Source organism: Rhinolophus sinicus, linkage group LG03, assembly GCF_036562045.2.
Source record: "Rhinolophus sinicus isolate RSC01 linkage group LG03, ASM3656204v1, whole genome shotgun sequence".
In the NCBI taxonomy this organism is placed as follows: domain Eukaryota; kingdom Metazoa; phylum Chordata; class Mammalia; order Chiroptera; family Rhinolophidae; genus Rhinolophus; species Rhinolophus sinicus.
In genome coordinates this window covers 9928454-9953522 of record NC_133753.1, presented here as the reverse complement: position 1 = coordinate 9953522, position 25069 = coordinate 9928454, and the positions used below count along the sequence as shown (strand labels likewise).

The 25069-nt window shown below is 42.5% G+C and overlaps 2 protein-coding genes and 1 long non-coding RNA gene across 6 annotated transcripts; 1 reads left to right on the top strand and 2 right to left on the bottom strand.

Annotated features, from left to right (window-relative positions):
* Positions 1-25039, bottom strand: GON7 (GON7 subunit of KEOPS complex). Of its 3 annotated transcripts, none has more exons than XM_019745443.2 (2): positions 24704-25039; positions 1-5130 (listed from the first exon to the last, which is right to left on the bottom strand). In XM_019745443.2, the coding sequence occupies exons 1-2, from the start codon at positions 24909-24911 to the stop codon at positions 4946-4948; spliced, it is 393 nt and encodes a 130-aa protein (XP_019601002.1). In that variant the 5' UTR covers positions 24912-25039; the 3' UTR covers positions 1-4945. The 3 variants fall into 3 exon arrangements, with proteins under 3 accessions (XP_019601002.1, XP_019601009.2, XP_019601016.2); XM_019745450.2 differs by lacking the exon at positions 1-5130 and adding an exon at positions 21597-22371 and having other exon boundaries at positions 24704-24976; XM_019745457.2 differs by lacking the exon at positions 1-5130 and adding an exon at positions 22379-24465.
* On the bottom strand, positions 6164-10632 carry LOC109454668 (modulator of apoptosis 1). Its single transcript, XR_002138498.2, has 2 exons — positions 10380-10632; positions 6164-10257 (listed from the first exon to the last, which is right to left on the bottom strand). It is a non-coding gene; the product is annotated as a modulator of apoptosis 1 (long non-coding RNA).
* LYSET (lysosomal enzyme trafficking factor) lies at positions 10794-12632 on the top strand. 2 transcript variants are annotated; one of them, XM_074327019.1, is made up of 2 exons: positions 10794-10915; positions 11804-12632. In XM_074327019.1, the coding sequence occupies exon 2, from the start codon at positions 11820-11822 to the stop codon at positions 12213-12215; it is 396 nt and encodes a 131-aa protein (XP_074183120.1). In that variant the 5' UTR covers positions 10794-10915; positions 11804-11819; the 3' UTR covers positions 12216-12632. The 2 variants fall into 2 exon arrangements, with proteins under 2 accessions (XP_074183120.1, XP_019600988.1); XM_019745429.2 differs by having other exon boundaries at positions 10898-11349.
* Positions 25040-25069: the final 30 nt, after the last annotated feature.

Sequence of the window (25069 nt, the reverse complement as noted above, 5' to 3'; positions counted from 1 at the left end):
GCTTTTCCATTTGAATTAAGGTCATGTTCATGGCAGATGAGTCAGTGTGCAGTCTCCTCGAGGGCACACATTTCACCAGAGTTCAACTAGAGAAAACTGGCTGGAGAATTGTGTGGTCCTATGAGATGATGGATGTTGCAGCTCCCATCTCCTGCACATCCAACTTGCGACAACATGCATTAGCACTAAGTGTGGCGTAAATGAACAATAAAGACATTTCATTAAACACCATTTAAATATTTTCTGTATTATATTTTGGGGATGCATGATTAAATTAATTGGCTCATTAAAACATGGGTAAGTACTTTAAAAGGGGCTTATTATTCAAAACCAAAAAAATAACGATAATGTCAGTGACTCAAATAATGATCCATTATCCAAAAAAAAAAAAATCAAGTTGAAAATACATCTTTCCCTCATTAAACCACACACCCGTGATTCACAGTAATTCAGTTCCAGTAAAACATCATCACATCGATTTAAATGTGGTTAATTTGAAGTTCGTGACTTGTTTTTTATTTTTAAGTTTATTTTCGTTTAATAGCTGAGGCAGCGCTGCATATGAGCTTTTTAAATATGGAAATTTAAAAGGTTTGTTTTTCTCCCTTTTCTTCCCTCCCTGCCTTGGAAGGATTCAGCACAATCTAGGAAGGGTGCACACACCCCCATGCAAATATGCCCAATTATCTCCTTTCCTTTTCCAGTAGCAGAAGAAGAATGAGTCCTTCCAGCCTTCAGGGCAAGGGAAACCAGTTTTCAATGGGTAATGATTTAGTGTCTAGTTTTATTGGCCCACTAGGGTCTACCAGGAAAAAGAAGAGAGTGGAGTTTTTGTGTGGAGAGCCCGAGAGCCCAGGCTATGCTGGACCCTCCCCAGCTTCTGCTGGGGGACTAAATACAGATGCCTCTGTCCCTGCCCAGCAGGGACAACACCCAGCGATGCCACAAGACTGTGTTCTGTCCTGCTGTGACTACACAGTGTGTAGCTGCCTCCTGGAAATGGCCCAGAACCACTAAGAGCCCAAAGGGCATGCCTGGCCACCCAGCAGCAGGGATGGGAGGAGGCCTCACAGCTGTACTTAGCTGGTATAAAGCACATACTCAAGCTGCAGGCCCCCAACCTGGGGCACCGGTTGGAGGCGACCTAGCACCAATCAACCCATTGGGAAAACACCCCTGTGGAGGGGGCACTGCCCAGCCGCAGCCAACACTTGTAAGAAGGCACACGGAGCAGGTCCAGAGGTGTTGAAGGAGTCTGGAGGCTGGGACTGACAGCTTTTGCCAAGGCAACACGGACAGGAGCGTCAAGCCACAGGAAAGGTGTCCCTTCTCTCTTCCTCCCTGCCGGTCTTTCTGTAGATAGGCTGGGCCCATCAGAAAGCCAGTTAGCCAAGGAGTCTAGAATGTGGTTTTCAGAGTGCCAGCCCCAGAGCAGGTAGTTGAGAGGGCTTACCACTAAGACACTAGGCCAGTGACCACCAAGCCACGTTTAAGGCCAGAGAGGAGTTAAAATCCTGCATCTCATTCAGGACTCTTAGTTACAAGGTACAGAAGCTGAGTCTGGCCCATTGAAGCGGAAAAAGAATTTACCAAATGCTCTTGGGCATCTCATAGAACTGGCTTGAGAACCAAGATTAGAAATTGGACCAGAACCACAGCAGAATCACAGCCCAGAACCAGACCAGAAAGGACACTGCTGCCATGTAGCATCTTATGTTGCTGCCATGGTGTGGTAGATTCCATTATTTTCCAGGAAGGATTCCTTCTCCCCTCCCCCACCCACGCCTTCCTGCCCCACTGACGGTGGGCTTGGCCATGTAACCTGCACTGACCCATGGAATATGGGCAACGTGACCGTGTGCCCTTTCTGAGCAGACCTTCTGCCCCGCTCTTATGCTCCTGCCATCTTACATGAGAAGAGCACACTCCAGGACCTGTTGGTCCTCCAGCCTGAGCTCTGGAATGAAACATGGAGCACATCTGAACCCAACCTACAGCCTGGAGCCCAACCTGTGGGGACGCAGTAGAAACCAGCCAAGCCGCAGTCCACCAACAACTCATCCACATAACTGAGTGAGAAACGCAAATGTGCTGTTTTCCACCTGTGAAAACAGTGCGTGTCATCATCCGTTTAGTGGCCCACTTTAAGATGAGAATTGAGAACCGAGTAGCCTCACACATTTGAGAATCCACCACACATCTTCTCAGACTCATTTGCGAAAAGTTTCCAATACGAAAGAGAGAACAAAACAAATAGAAAAAAGAAACTTGGATGTGGGGCTACCCCTCGATGGGACATGAACATCACAAGATGCAGCGCCCATGGCTTCCGCCCAAGTGAGGGGCTCAGCCAGCCAGTCCAGTTGCCTCACCCAAGGGATGGATCTGACTGGAGGAAACAGCAACAGGTAGGCAATAGTAGAAAACTAAAATAATAAAGGAGAAGTCAGGCAGACAGCCAAAAAACCCTGCAATCAATATCCTGAGAGTGGTAGTAAAAAGTAATGAGCCATTGAGACAGACTGCGTTTCGCAATTACATGTCCGTCCCAGTCTGAATGCTCTTCTCACAGTGGGAGCTGCGCTTTCCTTAAGTCTGGGTGGGGGAGGGGCTGTGACTATCCAACCAGTAACCAGTGAGTACAACAGAAATGATGCTATGTGACTTCTGGAGCTAGGGCAAAGAAAGTGTTCAGTTTCCACCTGACCCTTGGCATGTTTGCCCTCGGAACCCAACCACTATGTTACAAGGAAGCCCAGACCACGTGCGAAGGCCTGGCAGACAAATCCTGTTCGGACAGCTAGGCCCTGAGCTGAACCCAGCACTAATGGTCACACAAGTGAGTGACGAGGCCTCAGATGATTCTAGCCCCCCTGCCTTAGTCTTCTTGCCGAAGCCTAAGATATCATGCAACTGGCAAGACATCCCCACTAAGCCCTGTCTGAATTCCTGACCCAAAGAAACCGTGAGAGATAATCATAAATGACTATTACTGAATTAAGCCACTAGGTTTTAGAGTAATTAGTTAGGTAGTAATAGTTACTAGGTACTAATAGTAATACAGCCAAGAATAGAAAACTAATAAAAATGGAATAATCACACACTACAAATGAAAGCTCAGAAAGTAAAGCTATAACCGAATTTAAAATTCAATAGAAAGGATGAAGAGGGAACTGGGGAAATGGAGTTCATACTTCAGCAGCTTTCATCTGGTCTCATGCCCACCTCGTGACCCACCGATTAGTTTAGGTCTAGGTTATCAATCCACCCCAAACTATGGCTAAGCTCTGGGGGAGAGAATCCCCAAATCAGAAGTGGGGTCTTGCTGGAAGAAGATAGAATGGGCGCTGGAGAGAAAAGCAAGTGTTTAATCAGAAACCCTGAGGAGTTTGCTCATTTCTTCAGTTGCTCTGGTCTCGACTCAATTCAAGTGCAGTCAGTCATTCAGAGAAAAAGCCTGTCCTTTGATCGTCCCAGGCTGGGCCACTCTCCAGGTCTAGCATGAACCTCCGCCCACTGGCTCCGACTGGGACATCTATTCTCTGAGGAGACGCTGCTTAGCCCTGCTTTGCTTAACGAATTATAAATTACTAATAAAAAAATAAGAGAGTAGGGTTTGCCTCTTGGAATTTATCTCTTATGGTTTGTTTTATTTTATTTATTTAAGAATCTGTAAACATTATACCAATAGGAAGTATTCACTGGAGAAAAGCAGAAACTTCACTAAAAAAAAAAAAGATAAAATTACCCATATTTTACCACCCAAAGATAACTACTGTTAACATTTGGTGTATGCTTTTCCAGACGTTTTTATTTACAAATGTATCTATGGATATTTGTCAACACAAAAACGAAATTGTTCCAGAAATGTTGCTGTACTCCGCATTTTTCACTCAATAGTAGGTTGTAAACTTATTTGTATAGCAAAAATATCCTTCCATTAGGTTGAACCATCTGAGATTACCAAAATGCAACCAGTTTGGGCTTACAAAACCAGCGATTGCATAGATAGGTTCCACCCAGTACAATTTTGTTTTAATGGCTACAAAGTTTATAGCCCTTTGGGCATGGCAAAATTTACTCAACCTATCACTTATTATTGGGTATTTCTATAGTTTCCCTTTTTTCCACAATGATAAAAAGCACTGCATGGGGAACGCATTGTTTGTGAATATACTTAGTTTCTTAGGATGTATTTCTATAAATGGCACACATTAGATAAAAGAAATGCACATTTTAAAAGCTTTTGTTGCATAATGAAGGCATAGTTTCTGAGACGCCAGAAGCTGGTTGAAGCTAGAAGCTAGAAGAAGACAAGGTAAGTCTTCTTCCCATTCCCAGGAAGGTGGGTGGGTCGGGCCTGCGGGTTACTGCTTCTCCTTAAAGGGCACTCAAAGGGGAGGGAGGTGAGATCAGAGGGAACTGGAAAGTGAGAAGCAGATGGGCATTTACTGCTCAGAGCAGAGGGACCCTGAGGAGGTAATTACGCCTGTATTCTAAGAAGCTGAATGAACATATGTTGGTTGTAAAACCTATGAGGGCCCATGGCAGTCTGTAGAATGGACAAAGAACAGCCTGTGTTTATCACTCTGATACATGTAAAAGTTAAATCAGTGATCAGGAATATAATGGAGGACTTTTGTTTCTCTTCTAACCTGGACCTAATAGAGGAATTTGACCACTTAAAGGTAAAATATAAAGAAGTAACGAAGCTATAGACTCGTTCTCTGTATATGTGAAAAAACAGTAACAGCTGTCATGCGCAGGCCTCTCAGATGGCTCCCAGTGAGTCTGCCTCCTGGAATTCCTTGTGTAATCTCTTTCCTTTGAGTATAGGCTGGATTTATTGACTTGCTTCTAATGACTAGAATACGACAGAAGTAATGGGATGTCACTTTTGAGATAAGATGATGAAAAACCTGTAGCTTCTGTATGGGGTGTTCTCTCACTCCCTCTTGGCTGGCTTGCCTCCACTGGGAATCAGCTGCATGCCACGTGGAGAAGCCCCTGTGGGCGAGGTCAGAAGATCTCCCAAGGGATGGCCACAGTCCTGGCCGACACCTCTGCTGCAGTCTATCCGAGGGCCAGAACTGCTAGTGAAGTCACTCCCAGAGTCTTGATGTACAGAAACTGAAAAATAACAACTTTGTTTTCAGTCACTAGGGTTTGGGTAATCTGTGCAGCAACAGAGAACAAATACACTAGCTGTTTGCTGAGTACTTATTAGGTAGCAGATAGTTCTCAGCACTTTACGTTATTCATTCATTTGGTCTGCACAGTGACCCTATGAAGAAGTGCCATTATCATCCCCATTTTCAGATGCAGAACCTGAAGCCCAGGAAGGGTTCATAAACTTGCCTGAAGCCACCGAGTCAGAAAATGGTGGGGCTGGAATCTGAATTGAGGCATTCTGGCAGAGAGCTGCGCTCACATAAATAAAGATAAAAAATAGCTGTTCATGTTTCACTGGACTGAATTGCGTAATTTGCCCATGCCTCAAACAAGCAATTTGGCAAAGGGTACCGAATTATCTTCAACTAATCAAGAGTTACCACCCCCACTTCCTGCAGCGGCTAGGGAAAGGCTGGGTTTCCCCTGAAATTCACAGTTCTATAAAGTGGGTGAACAAATCTGACGTCAGTTACAAAGGTGGAGGAGGGTTAATGGTTGCTGGGTGAGGGCTATCAGTGTTGTCTCCATGGCAGCATAACCTGGCTTGTATTATTAATTATTTTTGGAGGGAGACGGTGGGGAGTGGTGATACATAGGGTTTTAGGTTATATGGTCAGAAACTGGTTCACCGATGATTGTTAATACATTCACATACTCATCCCCACTCTTCAAGTGGTGCTAGTTTGGTTCAGAGCCAAGATACTTTTGGAAGCTGCCTCGCACAGTTTAAGTTACTGGCCGTTGAACCAGATACATCTTGGTGTCTTCTAGTTGTGTGACCCTGGGCAAACCACTTTATCTATCCAAAGATCTGTTTCCTTACTTGAAATTAGGGATAGTAATATACCCACAAAGGTTGTAGTCAAACTTAAATGAGGTAATATATGAGTATGTAAAGCCTTTAGCAACCTGCCTGGCACATAGGAAGAGCTTAACAAATGACAGCCATAATTATTATTATTATAGGTACTGAGGCACATCAGAGCATTACTAATTAGTTAAGACATATTTATTACCTCTCAAGTGGGAAACACCATGTTGGGCTTACATGGGGATATAATACCCCTTGATATCACAGGGAACAGAAACTAGTTAGGGAATTAGAAAGAACAGTCATTACAAGATATCTTTATAGTATTTGGGAACACATGTGAAGTGACAAATATTAAGCGTGTTAAGAATTTAGAGTCAGTTTTTAAATTGAGGATATTGAAATAAATATAGGGATCTTTTGAGTCACACAGTTTTAGAGCCGAACGGGACCGTAGATTTTGAAGTTAAGTAAACTGAAGTCCAAGAGGAATTAAGTGCCCTTACTTCAGGTCTCAGCAAGCCAGAGGCAGGCTGAGATCTGGGTTCAAGTTTTCGCTCTGTCACTAATTAGCTGTGTGTCTTTGAGAAGCCACTCACCTTCTCTGAGCCTCACTTGCCTCATCTGCAATATTCTATTTAGAACCCAGCTTTCTGACACCCAGTCCACCTCTCAGGGCGGTAACTAAGAGCCTTAAAATGCTATTTTACACTGAATCAAATTATTTAATAAACTGGTCCAGTTTATATGGTAATCCACGTGGGTATTAGGCTAGCTGGTAACAGGCAGGAGAGTGTGGGAAACCCAGGATGGCTAGAGGACTTTTGACCTAACTGTCATTCTCTTCGAAATGAGACTTTCAGAAGTTGATTTCTGAAATTATCTAGTTTCCAATGTTATGAAATGCTCTGGCTGGGGCTGAAGTGGAATCATTAAGAATATTCTCACTAATATAGACAGATCATTCTATTTGCCAAGGCCAGGAAGTCACTGTGACTGGCCTAGAGAGGGAGTCACTGTGCCACACTGAATGAGTACTTAAATACTTTTCCACATAAAAGCTTGAGAAATTTTCTACGCTTTGGAGAGGTGGGGGCAGGTATGATGCCACTTAAGAAACAATCCTCTTCCCTTCTTTGCCCCGGCAGAGGCCTAACCTGGGTGCTCACCGCCACCTAGTGGTGTTTAGATGAATAACCATTTTTAGGAAGGGGGGACCTCCAGTTACTTACTTATTTCACTGGCTGGCAGCCCAGATCACTTATTTGCTTGTGTATGTATGTATGTAAGTATCCAAGTATGTATTCAATGATTATTTTAGAAAAGTTATAGACTTACAGAAGTTACAAAGATAGTAGAGTTCCTGTAATATGATTCTTGTCCCTTGTTTCCCCCTATTAACATCTTACATTACCATGGTACATTTGTCACCTCCAAGAAACCAATACTGACATATTACTATTAACTAAAGTCCAGATTATATTCAGACTCCACTTTTCCACTGAGGTCCTTGATCTGTTCCAAAATGACTTCCAGAATACATTACATTTAGTGTCTCCTTAGGCTCCTCTGGTCTGTGATAGCTCAGTCTTTTCTTGTTTTCCATGATCTTGACAGTTTTAAGGAGTGTCGGTCAGGTATTTTGTAGAACGTCCCTCAACTTGGATTTGCCAGGTGTTTTTCTCATGATTAGACTGGGTTACGGGTTCTGAGGAAGACCACAGACGGAAGTGCCCTTGTCATCACATCATATCGGGGTTACATGCTGTCCACATTACTGACCACTGATGTGAACCTCGATCACCCAGCCAAGCTAGTCCTTGCCAGGTTTCTTCACTGAAGTTACTATTTTTCCTTTCCATATTCTTCCTATATTCAGCTCACACTTAAGGGTGGGGGAGGGAATAAACTCTACTTCCTAAAGGAGGCAGTATCTACATAAATGATTTGGAATTTTTCTGCAAGGAAAATTTGACTCTTCTCCCACATTTTATTCATTCATTTATTTGTAGAATTCTGAAATGAGTTGTTTCACGCTGGGCAAGTTTTTCTTAACTCTTCTGTGCCCATTCCTGTGCAGCAGTTATAAGAAGGTTGAGAAAGTACATGGAAAAATGTCCGGTCCAGTCTGCCACGCAGAGGTATGCAATGTTTAGTTCTTCCCTTTCACCCTCCAAATCAATGCACGGGTGCACCAACACACTGATCTGCTACGTGCACTAATTTGTGCTGTTTCATTCTGTGTGCTTCAGCAGGTCCCTCCAGTCATCTCACTTAGAACACTACTTCCCACTCATTGGGCACCACGAGGCAAGTGTCCAAAGGATTAAGATTGTGTAAATTCAGTGATTTTCAGATTCATGCTTGTGGAACTCTTTGTTCAAATGAAGTCTCTTTGGACATTTGATAAAAACGAAACAGATAAAAGAGGTCATTTTATTAGCATTCCTTTATTTTATAAGTTCATGCCTATAATCTTGTAACACCAATTAAAATGATACTCCAAACTTGATGTTTTGATGACACATCAGGAATCTGGGGTTAGAGATGGCAGCTGCAAACAACCTTACCATTTAACTCTTCCTCTTGGTTCGACTGAACCGAATCAATACAATTCTGGTACAGACAGAAAAATAGTATCTTAACCACTGCTCACAACCTTCACGATAAATGAAGGGCAGTGCACACCTAAAAACCATGACACATTATCACATCTGACACACTACACTGGCACGTTACAAGCTGACGTCTCCACGCGATCTGGTCAGCATACGCACCTGACCCTTGCCTTCCTGTCAGAGCGCTACACATAGGCAGTAATAGACCATTTGTGCAATTTTGTATGATAAAAAAATTCACAGGGGTGAATTTAAATATATCAATACCAGTGCAGAACTATACAGCCTTCCTAGTCAATGACACATTTAGGAGACATTAAAGAGGCACAGAAATGACAATGGATTTATACTGTGAACTGCACATAAAGGAGTTACTTGGCAGCACAAGGTAGGGATTGGTTAATGTCTATCACTGGAGTATATGGATTGTTCTACCTCCATGCTCTGTCAGATATCCCTTCCTGGTTTCCTAAGATTCAGGTGAAAAGCCTCTCTAATCCTGCCTGGAGAAGCACCTCCTCCTCTTCCTCAGCTGTTTCTTCATCCCTTATCAGTGTCAGTAACTGCAATGCGCCAGGGCCTGGGCCGTCCTCTGGCAGAGCAAGCCTCCTGTGCAGTGTTCTGTGGACTGTTCCAGCAGGGATTTGGGCAGGCGGGCCTGATTCACAGCTTCTCTCTCAACTGCTCCTCTCTCCACCAGTTTCTGTAATAAAGGCTCCAACCTTAGCACGTAAGCGGACAGTTTTTCTTCATCCTTCTGGTAAGGGGTCAGATATTTGACCTGCAACTCACTAGGATTATCAATAACGCCGAAGACTTGCTCAAGAGCCTGCAGACATTCAGGGACCGTGATTAAAGGGTTGTTTCTCTTGAGGACACGAATAATATCATATGCTTGGCCTTTAAGGCTCTCTAGCAATCGCCTTCTTTTCTCCGCATCTGACACCTGCCATGACTTCATCATTTGAATAGTATGAAACAACCAGGAATCAAATTCTTCTTCTTCTGGTCCTGGAGGACCACTGCCTGAAAATACTCGCAGCTTTTTGTATTTTAGGTACTGCAGGGCCGGCTGAAGAGCCTCATCTAATGCCTGCGCCAACGTGGGGGCCCGTGTTTCCGGGATCACGTCCTGGTCTCGGTCAAAAGGGTCGTTTCCATACCCAAGAGCTCTGGTCAACTCCCCTAATGTCATGCCCTCTCCCTCTAAGAATTCAGCTGATCTGCTTAAAAATTCATTATCTGGGCCAGGAGGCTTCCAGATCACTCTCCAGACACCCCCTTTTCCAGGCATCTCCTTAGGGACCAGAGCATAACTAGTCTCCTCGGTGAGTCCTATTAGGGCTACCTTCCTGTTCTCGTCCCTCTGGAACATCCTCCCGAGCAACCTGTACTCGCCCAGCGGGGCTAAACCTGCCCACAGAGCCTCCTCCATTTCTGTCACATTACAGGTCTGGGGGATGCCGGCAAGCAACAGTGCTTTCCGAGGGTTCACATCCATCCCCCCTACACCAGTCTTCTAAGAGCCTAAGCGTCATGGTGCCCAAAACAATAGATTTACGTTCCGGTTTGTTGGGGGCACTGATGCCACCGCAATTCACAGCATTCCTCCGAAGTACCCCACATAAGTCCTGCCAGCGTCCGAGTTCCGGCGGCCTGTGAGGATAAAGCAGTCAGGTCAGTGGAAGGTGTCACAGACCCAGGGAGTGGGAAGCCCCGCGCACGCCCACTGGCGGGCGACGCCACGGCGGCCCTACTGCGGCAAGCAGCCACCTTACCCTCCTCAGCTTCGGGCGTCCCGCCGTCATCTAGTACTCCGTGCCTGCGTCCTTCGCCGGTGGCCGAGGCGCCAGGGCCGGCTCCTGATGCTTCTTGGGAGGCCGGGCCTGGGGAGCCGGAGGGCGGCCTCTGCTCCACTGGGATGGGCACTTGAGAGGGCAACCGGGGGCTGCGCGGAGGCGCGACCGGAGTGGAGAACCGCCCGTCGCTGCGGAGCTCTCAGTGGCGAGCAGCGATGGGGCGATTAGAGTCGCGAGCTGGGCACGCGGTGCCAGGCCAAAGGGCAGAACCGGCCCGGACAGCCGCCCACCTGGAGGGACGCACCGCCCCCGGCGCCGTGGCAGCCTCCTCCCACGTCCCGACTGGAGCTGTGCGGGGCGTGCTCAGGAAGGCGGTGCCGCCGGCTGAGGCACCCTGACATCACCCGGGAGCCGAAGCTTTCGGGGCGGGGCGTGCGCGCTTCCGGGCGGAGCCGGAAGCCCCGACGGTGGCAGCATCCGGGACGGCGAGCGGGCGGGCCAACCCGGATAGGAAGGTGAGATCCGGGGCCTGCCCAGCTCTGCAGGCTCGGCCGGTGGCCCCTGCCCGGCACTGGGCTCCCGGCGCTGCAAGGCGAAGAGGCCCGGGCCTGGCGCCACTTGTGCAGCCCCGGTCGCGGCCGGCGGGCGCTGCAGCTCGACAGGGGGCGGGGCCGGCTGGGGAGCCTCCCGGCCGGGCCGGGTGACACAGGCTGGGGGCTCCGGCAGCAGCGACGGGGGCCGGGCCGCCGCGTGACCGGCCGCAGTCACGCTGTGCTTAATCACAATTAGCTTGTGCTCCAGGCTGGTCGCCTTCACCTTCCTCCCAGCTGGTGACCCCGGGGATTTCTTTTATGGTAGCTTCTTGTGAAATGCCAAAGCCACCCGATTATTCAGAACTGAGTGACTCTTTAACGCTTGCCGTGGGAACAGGAAGATTCTCGGGACCATTGTAAGTGTTTAAGAGTTACTGTCTTGACTTGGGAGCCCCGACATTGGTTTGACTTGTAGAACCAAGTGTTCACGTCTGAAGCAATAGTATTGTCAGAAAATACTTGAATTTTAAAAGTGAAATGTTCCGTAGGAAACTAGTTTAATTCCAATTTCTTAATGGAAGGTGTACTGGACCTATTTAAGTCAGATATAGTGTTTTATTCTGTGGGATTCACGTAAAAGCAGAAAATATATGCCGAAACTTTCTGTACTTCCTCATAACTATTACATAAAAAAAAACCCCGTAAGTCATTCACAGTTCTTAATAAATGTAATTTTCATTTATTTTAAACCGTAAATGCGTTAGTGGAGTACTCTAGAACTCAAAAGAAATAAAGCACGTACACTTGGAATAGATGCCGTGACAGCATTACTAGACACTAACTGTATTTTCTCTTTTTTAAAAATTGAAGGCACAGAGCATGGAGAATGATGAACTTCCGCCAGCGGATGGGATGGATTGGAGTGGGACTGTACCTGTTGACAAGTGCAGCAGCATTCTACTATGTTTTTGAAATCAACGAGACTTACAATAGGCTGGCCTTGGAACACATTCAACAGCACCCCGAGGAGCCCCTTGAAGGAACCACATGGACACACTCCTTGAAAGCTCGGTTACTCTCCCTGCCATTTTGGTTTTGGACAGTTATTTTTCTGATACCTTACTTACAGATGTTTTTGTTCCTTTATTCTTGTACAAGAGCTGACCCCAAAACGGTGGGCTACTGTATTATCCCCATCTGCTTGGCAGTTATTTGCAATCGCCACCAGGCATTTGTCAAGGCTTCTAATCAGATCAGCAGACTACAACTGATTGACACATAAAGTCAGTCACCGTTTTTCCTTATGATTACAAAACTGCCAGTACTATATGGAACCTGATCACAAGACTGCAGTTTCTTCACAGATCTCAGGAAGTTGTGGTGGGGCAGAGGCTTTTTAAAAAATGTGACTAGGGGGCTATCTTTATCTGAATAATAATGAATTTTAGGTAAAGCCTGAGATACAGTGCAACAAAATCATGTTGATGACTTCAGATTTTGGAAGTAAAATCGTGTCTGTTATTTGCATTCTTTAGAAACTTGAATTAAGTACCTGAACTCTTATTTTTATTCTACTGTGCAACATAGTGATGGTTCAGAAATTTTTCCTTTGGGGAAAAAAAATGAATATGAACATTTCCATTGTGTTTAATGTAAAAAGGTCCAAACATGGTCATAAAGTTTAAATTTTATACAATTACTTGGCTTGCTTTAAAATTCTTTAAACTAAAACCCCAATTCATCCTGTTGTAAGCCAACTGTTTATGCTTGCTTGTTATCAGCTTGTGAGAAATTGGTAAAAATTACTGACGTGATGGCTGTCTCGATAGGCAGAATTTGTTCCTCTTTTTGGTAATGCTACTGGCATTATTAATTTACTAGCATTATTAATGCTACTGGTTTAAAAAAAACTTGGGAAGAGGCTAAATGGTTGCAAGTTGAGAAATCTCACACATAGAAGATGGAAACAAGGTGTTCGATGAAAATACTTAGTGCGGTCCTGGTCAGATGTGAGTGCTCTAAACGATGCTGTCATGTCCACATCCTTCTGATTTCCTTTTCCAGCCTAAGAGCTGGTCTTCAGGCGATAGGTTCGTTGCATGAAGATGTGATCCTTGTACTTCCTCTTTGCATTTGTACTTACTACCTACCTCATGTCTGGGACCAGTACAAATAACTGAAAAAAGGGAAATATTAGATTTTGGAATTTTTTTTTCTGGGTGACATCTAGATATATTTTTATACCATTATGTCATTAATACCAGGGAAATGTTTCACATTGATAGATTTTAATAATAATCGTAACATTTTTTTGGTGCTCATTCTGTTGGGCCCTGTTCTAACAGCTTTATATGAATTAACTCAATCCAAAAACCCTGTAACAATTATCAAGATTTTACAGATAAGGACACTGAGATGGAGAAGTAACTTGCCAAAGGTCACATAGCTGGTAGGTGGCACAGCCAGTTATAACCAGGCATCTGATACCTTTGGTCCTGACCACGGAGCTGCAGTGCTTCTCACAAATGATCGGAAGTTTTAGCACTGGGTACTATCTGCCTAGCCGTGCCAAAGAATGTAAGTGGCATTACTGAGGAGGGTTTTGCTCAATTTGTATGAGCTACTGAAAATCTAAAGATTTTCTAGAAACCTCAATCTTTAAGTGTGATGTGACCAGAATGGAAGGCTGCACATTCCACAGCTTTATTTGAAAGATAAAGCAGGTGGTGACCTGTAACTCGAAAGCAGCAAGATCAGACCGCTAATTAGTCTTCATTTCTTTCCTTTAGTACCTCCAAAGGTCTAGTTCCTGAAATGATACTTAGTCTGCTATAGTACACCAACTCTTCAAGTAAGCGGCAGTTTGAAATACTTGTGTTTGAGTGTCAGATAACCAAATCACTTGCATTTTTTGAGTACTTACTAAGTACAAACCATCCCCAACTTAACCATGGTTTGACAGGAGTTTTTGACTTTACGATGATGCGAAAGCAATGTGCATTCAGTAGAAACCATACTTCAAATTTTGAATTTTGATCTTTTCCTGGGCTAGCGATACACACTGATACTCTTGTGAGGCTGGGCAGGGGTGGTGAGATGATTTGGCTCCAATGTAGGCTGCTGTTAAGTGTGCTGAGTACACTTCACGCAGGCTAGTTTAAACTCTGAGGTTCGGTAGGTTAGGCGTATTAAAGGCATTTTCAACTTAGGGTATTTTCAACTTAACGATGGGTTTGAGATGTAACCTCATCATAAATCCAGGAACATTGTAGTATGCATGCTGCAGGCACTCTTTTCTGGTTTACAGTCTTCACAACAGCCCTATGAGCAGGTATATACTGGTACTAGTGCCATTTTTACAGAAGAGGAACATGAGGAAACCAGAAATAGGAATAACTTGCCCATGTCACACAGCAAGTAAATGGAGGAGCCGGGACTTGAACCGAGAATGTCTAGCTTGAGATCTCCAGTTCTATCATTCCACTATACTGCTTCTCAAACAATGAGGATAATTTGAGGAAAATCATCGAGCAGTTTCTTGTTTTATTTGATTAGTCTTGAGGCAGTAATAGTTTGGAAATGATTTAAGAAAATCTTTTCAATTATTTTTTGTTTTAAAAATGTCTGATGTAATGCAAGGTTTGTGAATTTGTCACTTGTCTTGTAAAATAGTAATTCCTTTTTATTGAAGTAGACTTTATCTCTTATACTTCAAATTCTAATATTTTGAGATTTGGTAAGTAAATACTCAGTCCGTCTCTATTTTTCAAGATCATATTGCCTTGGTAGTAGAAATAGTAAAATAATTAAAGTAATAGTAATGCAGTATTTCCAGATGTAACTATTAAGTTTCAGATTGCAGAGTTAATCTGTTTTTTGATTATTTAGGAAGTAATTATCCAAGTTGGATTATTGCTGTTTTGTTGTCTATGGCTATTTAATAGCTCAAAGTATTCTTTCTGTAAAGAGGGAAAGGTAAACTTTATCTCCTCGCTCTATTAGATTGAGGAGGAGGTTGAAATTGATGTGTATTACAGATCATTTATTTTATATTCACATCACAATACACAAAGCAGTGATTCCAGGAGTGAGGTAGTGAGATAACGGCAAATACAGGAAGTGCTTCAGAGATTTTAGGGAACGGACAAGCATCCTAGGATCCATAACTAGTCAATAATTTTCTTCCAGCTATGAGAAAAACAGAGTTATATCCCACAGTGGTTTAATGAGTCATTTATTTGCAACTACACCTGAAATGAATATCTGTATGATGTTTTTCACAGAAACATGCCAGAAATTTTTGTTTTTAAAAAGTGCCACGATAGGGAATAAATAAACAAATTGTGGAAACAAACATCTAACTCATGGAGTGTTAGTTACCACATAAATTTACTGGTTTTAAAGACATTACCAGTTTTAAAGAAAAATGGGATTCCCTAAGTTTAGAATTGACTCTATTTCAAAGATTATATAATTTCAAAGCTTCATAATTAAAAGCTCTCCTTTGGGGAAATGGAATCATTAGATAAAGTGCCCCCAAGAGCACTTACATTATCTGCATCCATACTCAAATAGTCAAACTGGTCTGTTTGTTCACCATGGGTATTGTTAAAGTCTTTATTAAGATTATCTAGTGTTGGTTTCCCTCTCCATGGGTTTAACATGCTCAGTCTCCAAAACATTGGCAGAAAAGCTTACCACAATACCATGTGACTCATTTTTGTATCAAATATGTGCCATCACTACAGATTCAACATATTTGTGAAGTTCCGGGTAATTCTGGACCATGATTGGGAATCAGCATGCATTAGCAGTTTTGTTTTGGTCTAAGGCGAGTAGGTCTTTAACTGCTTGTATATTAGAATCACCCAAAGAAATAAACAGCAAAACTTCTCACGTGAACAATACTAGGGTCCTTTCCCAACCAATTATACCAATCTCTGGGGGTGTAGCACAGGCTATCCTATTTTTAGAGATCTTCAGATGATTCTCTCAGGGTTGAGAATCACGGCCATGGGGTTTTATGCACCACGAAGACACCTGTCAGGAGAGCTGTTTGTCTTGGGAACAGCTTCAACAAATATTTGTGGTAAGTTCAACCCAGCTGGCCGATTGCCAATATTTAAAGAGGTGTCTATGTTTCTTACGTTTTCAAGGTTTAAATAGAGTTTATTGTTAGAAGGTGAGAGGCCCCACTGAGCAGGGCCTTATAAACTGATATATGGGTGTCACCATGGAGAAATCGAGAGGTCATGATTCCAGAAGAGGTCGCTGTACCTGAAGGCCATGATCCAGGGGAGGCCAGACAGGAATGCACAGAGCGACCAGGACAGGCTGGGGTGGTCAGTCCCAAGGTGAGGGACAGGACAGTTTCATTCCTGCTTCTTGAAGCTCTCCAGGTGTGACAGACCCAGCCCATAGCAGGAGGAAGCAGGACGTGAGGCTGCGGTGACATCCGTGGTCCTGAGCTGCGCCTGCAGTAGCTTAGAATGGATCTGGGCACACGGCACTGGGAGCCCCGGGCGGGCCTGTCAGGCCCCTGAGCAGCGGACCACACCGAGTAGACTTCAGACAGCCGCCAGCTGGAGCCTACGTTTGGCAATGAGGTATCTGTATTTTCTGATTCCCATTCCTGCAGTTTATCCTGAATACAATTTTATCAGTTTTTTGCTTCATTCTACCAAATCGGCTCTCTTGTCAAGAGGTCGCTGGTTACTTACAAATAACTAAATCCACTAGTCAAGTCTCAGTCCTCAGATTGTTTATTAGTAGTTTTTGACACACCCCCTTTCCTTGAGATGTGTACTTTCTTCAGTCGCCTTCCGGATCAGTGCTGCTCAGTAGGACTTTAGTGAATATGGAAGTGTTACACATCTGTGCTGTCCTGATAAATCAGTAGTGACTAGCCACATGCAATAAGCCCTGAGACGTGGCTAAAGTGAATCAGGAACTGAATTTAAAATTTCAATTATAATTTAAATAGCCACAGGTGTCTAGTAGCTACCTTGTATTAGCCCGGTTTTAGATACTCTCCTGGCTTTCCTCTTCCTCATCAGCTTCTCCTTTCTCCTCTGTTGGTTTCTCCTCGGGGATCTTTCCAATTAATGTTGGCATGCTTCAGTTCTCTTTTCTCTACTTACTCTCTTGGTCATCTCATCCAAGCTCATGGCTTTAAACGCTCAAACTTGTATCACTACCTTCCATCTCTTTCCTGAGCTCCAGGTGTGAATAGCCAGCTGCCTACTTGATATTTACTAAGATGTCCAAAGCCACGCTGCTGATCTTACCACTCACCAACAATCTCAAGTCCCCGATAGGACGACTACCTAACAACTGGCGAGGGGTCCTTTTCAAATGCTACGCCTCTCAGAACTCCTCTTACATCCTCCCTTCTCAGAATCAAAGCCGAAGTCCTTAACATGGCACACAGAGTCATAAACAAGTAGCCCTTGACCTTTGCTTCATTTTCTACTACTCTCTCAGCCTCTGACTCCACTCCAGCCACACTGGTTTTCTTGTTGATTCTAGAACACACCAGAAAAACCTGTTTCAAGGCCTCTGCACTCAGTGCACCTCTGCCTGGATGCTTGGCCCTGGCCTGCTCCATCACCTTCAGACCTTCGCTCAATTATCAGTTTGGTAAGGCTGCCTCCGACAAACCTACTGAAAAGTCAGCATCCTCCTTCCCTGTTTTTCTCCACAGCACTCACCACTTGACATGTTATATAATTTGTCAGAATCTAAACTCCCTCCACAGAGGGCAGGGGTTTTGTCTGTTCACTGCTGTTTGCCCCTGCTTAGAAGTGCCCGGAACCTGGTCGGTGCTCAGTAATTATTTACTGCATGAAGGAGTCTCAGTGTCACTGAACACCTCGCTCACTAGCCTGCAAAACAATCTAGTTCACTCTCCAGAGAATAAAGGTTAAACTTAACATTTACTACTAAGTGCGTAGCATAAGCTGTCAGATGTGCCAGGGAAGTTTGGTTATTAAGCTCTTTCAGGTTTCAGCACGTAGTGATATATTATTTTCAAGGCCAACATTTCAAATGAGCCTCTCAATTTATTTTTGCTAACAGTTCTTGTGATGTTGGTTGTCTTGGGATTTTTCTTATGGATGCAGAGAAAAACATATACCACACTCACAAACAAGTAGTATATTTTAAGTGCTGGTGAGAGTCTTGAGAAATTCTCAAGTTATAATCATGAAAGTAACAGTTTTCTAAACCACCTAACACATGCACCAAGTGTCAAAACAACCTCTTAGAGCTACAGCACACAATGTCAGTACTTTGATGTTCAAGGCAATACTTGGCCCCATAAAGCACTCATTTAAACTAGTAATGTTTCTATAAGCTACTTCTATCCCCAGCAGAATTTTTGGCACCAGAGTAAATTTCCATTTAAAACTGTACCCAATGTGAGCGGCTACTTTTTAAAAGATTTAAATAGAAGCTTACTGTCTAGCATTCACTGTTTCCTGGGTCATGTCTTTAAATAGAGTAATTCTGATCCCAAAGGTCACCTGAGACTGGAATCGTCATAGCAACACTGAAATTCGTTTTATACTTTGAGAATAATTCACTGGCTAGAGAGCACTTTTTTCAAGGTTCAGGCCAGGCACATCAGTTTTAGAAACACCTCCTACCTTTTTTTTTTTTATGGTACTCTACCTCATATTTAGCCCAGCTTTTCTAACCTCTTTAGAAGTAGCATTCTACTCCCTATTCTGACAAAGTAGCAGTCAAATGAGAAATGTGGATTTTTTTTTTTAAAGTGTGGATTGGTTCATTTTTGTCCTGAATGACTTACACGACAATGTTTTAAACTGTTAATATAGCTTATCTGCCCTTATTAAATCTAAAGCATGACTTTTTAAAAGTAAAAATTGTTTGAAAGTTTCACAATAACTTTCTGTATTAGCATATAAAAATGTTACATGAGTTTTTGTTTATTCATCTTTTAAATAATTTATTTTTTAATTAGTTGACATACAATATTATATTAGTTTCAGGTGTATAACATAGTGATTACGAATGTATATAACTTATGAAGTGATCCCCCTGATAAATCCAGTACCCATCTGGCACCATACATAGTTATTACAGTATTATTGACTATATGCCTTATGTTCCCATGACTATTTTGTAACTACCAGTACGTACCTCTTAATCCCTTCCCTTTTCATCCATCCCGCTAACCCCCTTCCCATTTGGCAACCATCAAAATGTTCCCCGTATCTATGAATTTGTTTCTGTTTTGTTTATTTTGTTTTTTAAATTCCACATATAAATGAGATGACACGGTCTTTGTCTTTTTCTGTCTTTCGTATTTCACTTAGCATAAAGCCATGTAGGCCCATCCATGTTGTTGCAGATGGCAAGATTTCATTCTTTTTTATGGCAAAGTACGTATGATTTATAAAAATGCAAAAAGAGTATACAATGAAAAAGCTCCCTTTCACTCCCTCTACCTACAGTCTATCCTTTCAGAGCTATAAGATGCACATCTAGTCAATAGTCTCCAATAGTAGCATTTTACACTCTACTCTTTACTATACACTTAGGTGTCCAAGAAATAATTATCACAAACTGATCCTAATGTAGTTAACTGCCCCAAAACATGTTAATTTTATTTGCAACCATCACTAGCTGCATTGCGGTAATACAGTTTTGAACTCGGCAGTACTCAACTACCAACCACAATCAGTTCAAACAGGAATTTCTTGTCAACATTTTATCGCCACACAGTGGCTGACATTTGAGTTAACAAGCTTAGGTTTTCAGGATGTCTTATGTATGAATCTTATTGCCAAAAAAGAAATGACATTCTATACTTGTACAGGTTGAACTGAGGAATAGCTGTATCTTTAATAAGCTGAACAGGAACTGGATAAAAGTACTACATAATCAACTGAGGGCCACAGATATCTCCAACTGATTCTCTCATTTGGAAGAAACATAAGCTTTATTGCCTTTAAAAGTACAGGCCTTCTCAATAAAAGCTTTAAAAAAATCTGAGTAGCTGAAGAAATCATTCCCACCTAGTACATTTCATACTATGAGGGGGGACGTGCAGAGCACCCGAGAGACACACCCAGCACATGGACCTAATGTTGTCGAGAAAGCCGGGAAAGGTCTACTAGAGGCGTGTTTTCCTAAACGATGAGAAGAGCTAGACAGGCCAAGGAGGTGACATGGCCCAGGATGTGAAAGGCAAACTGGTTCCAGAAGCATAAATCCTCTGAGTGTGAACATCTCTAAACTGGGGCGTGCGAGGTGGGGAGGGGTGGGGAGAACTGAGTTCCTCCCATACTCTTTTTCCCTGTTTGTTTTCAAAGTCAATTTTTCTTCTCAGGTGATTTTTTAAAAAAATGTTCAAATTCCCTAACTCATATTATAGCCAAGTAACCTATTATAACCTATTATAAAGGAGCAAAAATTCTTGTCCTTGGCCACAGAACTCTATTAAGTATTTTTCAATGTGACACAAAAGCACTTATTGGAGATGTTTCAGAGAGTAACTGTTCTGCTTGTCTGAGGCTAATACTTCTACACTTACAAGGTAAAGAGTAGAAAACCAGGCAAGGCATTTCTTCTATACTGGTCCTTCAAATACGTGGCTTACTTATGAAGACTAGGAGAATTAAAATCAGTATTAAAGTTAAGGAAAAGATCTATCAAACCTATACCTGACCACAAAACACTGGACCACAAGCACACATATCTTGGTTTCTTCTTTATAAATATATTTACTCAACAAAAAAGGAAACAAAATGTTCAAGAGCAAAGTTCAGCTATTAATGAAAAAATACGGAATTTTTTTTAACTACAGCTTTTTTTTAAGGATTATGTAAAGATAAAAGATTATAAATCAGTAACTGAGTTGTAGTCCCAATATTAGAGATAATCAGAAACTAAACAATTTCTGACCATTTAGACATTCTCCAAATTATGATGGTTCCACTTAACAATCTTTTTTACTTTATGATGGTGTGAAAGTGAAAGCCATACACTTTCAGTAGAAAGCATACTTTGGTCTTTTCCTGGGCTACCACTATGTAGTAGTTATTTTCTCGTGATGCGGGCAGAGGCAGTGATTTGGCCCAACTGTAGGCTAATGTAAGTCTTCCGAGCATGTTTAAGGTGGGCGAGGTGAAGCTATGCTGCTTGGTAGGTTAAGTGTATTAAACGCATTTGCAACTTACAGTTTTAACTTACAATGGGGTTATTGGGATGCAAACCCCATCGTAAGTCAAGGAGCATCTGTATAAAACTTTTTCTAGTTGGTGTTGTTTTGATTATATATTTATAGATATAGATATATATTTCCAAAAAAATGTGTACACATTTTAAGAAAGGAAAACTGTATTAAAATTATAATACTCAATATACACCGATAACAAAAGATGAATACAAGTCCCGTTTGACTTCTGCAATGACAAGAGGTGCTCAAAGCGGTTACCTGCAGCGTTCAGACACTTCTGATTATGGTGAACTACTGCTTGAGCAACGCTGACCAAAGTGTCCACTTGTGTACATTTTTTTTGGCACCCCTGGTATGTATATACACATATATATACTTAAAGGACTTAAAATAGTCCTTTGTTAAGCAAAATCATATGGCTATAGGATGGGAGGAAATATCTAAGTTATAGTCAACACAGATGGTTTAAATACTTTTATTTGTGTTCATATATATAACATACCGCAGCAAAAAGCACACACCATTTGGCTCTCTTAAAGTAAAGTTAAATATGTGTTCGCTGAGTACTATCATCTCTCGATGTCTGTATATTGGGTGTGAGTGCGGATTCAAGGTTTTCTTGGGTTCCTCTCAAGGGCTCTCTTTCTCTTCAGTATTTCTCTCTATTCCCATTTCCTCCTACTTACGCACAGAACTGCCATTCTTGTTTTTAATACCCAATTTTCACCACTTGCTCACATCAGTTCTTTGAAATGTTACTGCCCGTGGACCATGACATGTACTTTTTACAACAGATGTGAAAACTAAAAGATGTAGACAGCACACAAATTAATTCAATGGTTGTTTTAAAAGTGGAAAACAATTAAAATTCAGTTGCCAACTTAAAGGATTTTACACATTATGAAATGTTCTCTATTATTTCCATGGTCTAAAATTTCTCACTCAAGAAAACAGATTCATTTCTAAAGAGTACATCTTTCTCGGCTGGAAACAAAAGAAATTTTTCTTTAACAAAACTGTCCCAGGGAACAAAAACAAATGCTTTTCCAAGTTGGGGCAGCACAAGTCTTCATTAAATGTCAGTGTGTGATAACTAAGATATGGTAGCAGTCTTTAAAATTTCATAAAAGCTATTAAGATGGTGGTTTTGGCCGTTTTGCAGATGGTCCTTCTGAGTTAGTTCTGTTATCAGTGTTATTTTCATCTTCTGCATCATCATCATCATCATCATCACCTTTTAAAATAAATATTTGTTGTATGACAATATGTTCAATGGTTGAAAACATAGTTAAAATGGTTGCTAACAAGATCATTTCACTTTAGGAGCAATAAGACCACATTCCAGATTTGAAATATGCATCGTTAAAAATATTTCAGTAATTTTAGTGTTTAAACCTTTCCTGTCTACTACTTTTTTTGAAGACAGAATTCATACAACCATAAAATTCACTCTTTTAAAGTATACAGCTTATTGGTTTTTAGTATATCCACAGGTTGTGCAATCATCACCACTACCTAATTCTAGAAGAGTTTCATCATCCCAGAAAGAAATCCCATACCCCTTAGCAGTCACTTCCTAGTCCCCTCAATCCTTGGTGACACTAACCTACTTTCTATCTCTATAGACTTGTCTATTCTGGACATTTCATATAAATTAATCATACAATATGTGGCCTTTTGCATCTGGCTTCTTTCACTTAGCATGTTTGCAAGGTTCATTCATATTGTAGCATTTATCAGTGCTTTATTCTTTTTTAGTGCTGAACAATATTCCACTGTGTGGTTATTCCACATATTGTTTATCCACTCATCAGCTGAAGGGCATTTGTATTGTTTCTACTTTTTAGCTATTGCGAATAATGCTGTTATGAACATTAGCTTACAAGTTTTTGTGTAAACATGTTTCCAATTCTCTAGGAAGAACTAGGAGTCCCTAGACATGGAATTGCTGGGTCAGATGGTAACTTTATTTCAACTTTTTGAGGAACTGCCAAACTCTTCTCCAAAGAAGGCTGGTCATTTTACATTTTCACCAGCAACGTATGAGGGCTCCATTTCTTCACATCCTTGTCAACACTTGTTATTGTTCTTTTTGATTACAGCCATCCTAGGCATGTAGCAGTATCTCGTTGTGGTTTGGTTTGTATTTCCCCAATGGCCAATGACGTTGAACATCTTTTCATGTGCTTATTGGCCCTGCATATTTATTTGGAGACCTGTCTATTCAAATCCTCTGTACACTTGGTAATTGGATTAATTATATTTTTAGTGTTGAGTTCTACCACTTTAGTACTTATACTTTTTTATTTTGTATATTATTTGTTGAGATATAACATAAAATTCACCATTTTATCTCTACCACTTTTAACAAACGTCATTCAAACCTAAACTTTATGGGATTTCATCAAGCAAATACAAAAACATGTCCACCTATACAAAGATATTGCTGATGCACCATTAATAGAACAGGTGACAGTTATTTTTCCAGTAAATAATGACAGACTTTTTTAAAAAAATGGCTCCAGCTATATACTCTTGTCTTTATGCCAATGACAACATTTTCAACAGATGAGAGAGGTACTTTTGGAGCCAAGAAACAGGGCTTCACTTTCAATACACGTGACAACACCCAACTACCTTATTCACAGAAACAATCTATTGTCTGAACTCAGTGTAATGTTACGAATTGGCTGCTTCACATTATCTGGATCTATCAAGATGTAAATAAGATAGAAAAGAAAGAAAAGGAAAGTACGGTTTAAGCTCCTCTACAGAGCAGTTAAATCCTGACTCCAATATTTAGTCTTAGGTTGTTCAGCTCAGGGCAGTCAAAATGTACCTACCTATTTTTGCATTTAAGACAAGATTTAAAAAGTACGAACGCAGTTCAACTTCACGTTTCTACTTTCAAACTGCACCTACAAAACTGGGATATGGGGAAGTAGTGCCTGGGAGTGAAGGCTTGTTAAACTGACATCTATCTGTCCCAACCCTCAGAACCTGCACCTATTCTGCGATAGATGGCAGTCTTCCACACGTATTTGCCATTTCACACCTGGTAAAACTCCTTTTCATCCTTCAGCACCCAGCTCAAAAGTCATGCCCTCTCTGGGCATGACTCTCTGAAGCCTTCCTGGGTTCTCTCGGTTTACAATAGGTACAGAGGGCCCTGGGGTCACACTTCCACTCTTTTTAATAAGAGTGTTTGCCTGTCTAACCCCGCACCAGTCTGAATTCCACAAGGAGAGTAACTGACTCACATTCACCTCATTCTTTCTCCAGAGCTCAGCCCAGTGCCTGGCACAGAGTAGTACGCGTTCAGCACGTTCTTGTAATATAAATGAAAAGAGACAGAGTCATGAAAACGCTTAGGAAGAAGCAGCCCAGATAAATCAGCCCAGATTCAGCTCAGGCATGGTGGAAGGTACCAATAACTGTTAGGTGGCATTCTCTGTCCTGTGAGGCGCACTTTCTTCAAGTCTGCTACACAACACGGGCTCCACGAACAGATGTTTCCTGGGCTCCCCTGCCCCTTCGCCCTGTTCCTGCACCGTCTCAAAACTCACCGTCCAAAGCCTCGTCCGGAGCCGCCGCCACCCGGTCCTGAGCTTCCCGCTGTACCAAGGGGCCGAAATGCTCAGCCACCAGCTCCCTCATCTGGGCTACGCCGGACAACAGACTCTGAAAAGGGTCGGCGTCGCCCGGCGACTCACAGGGCACCTCCAGCTGCCGCCGTTGTCCCTCCGGCCCGACGTACTCGCCCAACAGCTCCATGACAACCACCGGGCTTCCAGACGCGCTACAGGGAAGTACCACCGGAAGCGGAAACCAGCCCGCGCGGGGCGCAGGCGGGAGAAGGGAGAGGAGTGACTTCCGCTTGTCGGAAGTTGCTCCTCCCTCTTCCTTCCCTTCCTTTCTTTGGGATTGGTTCC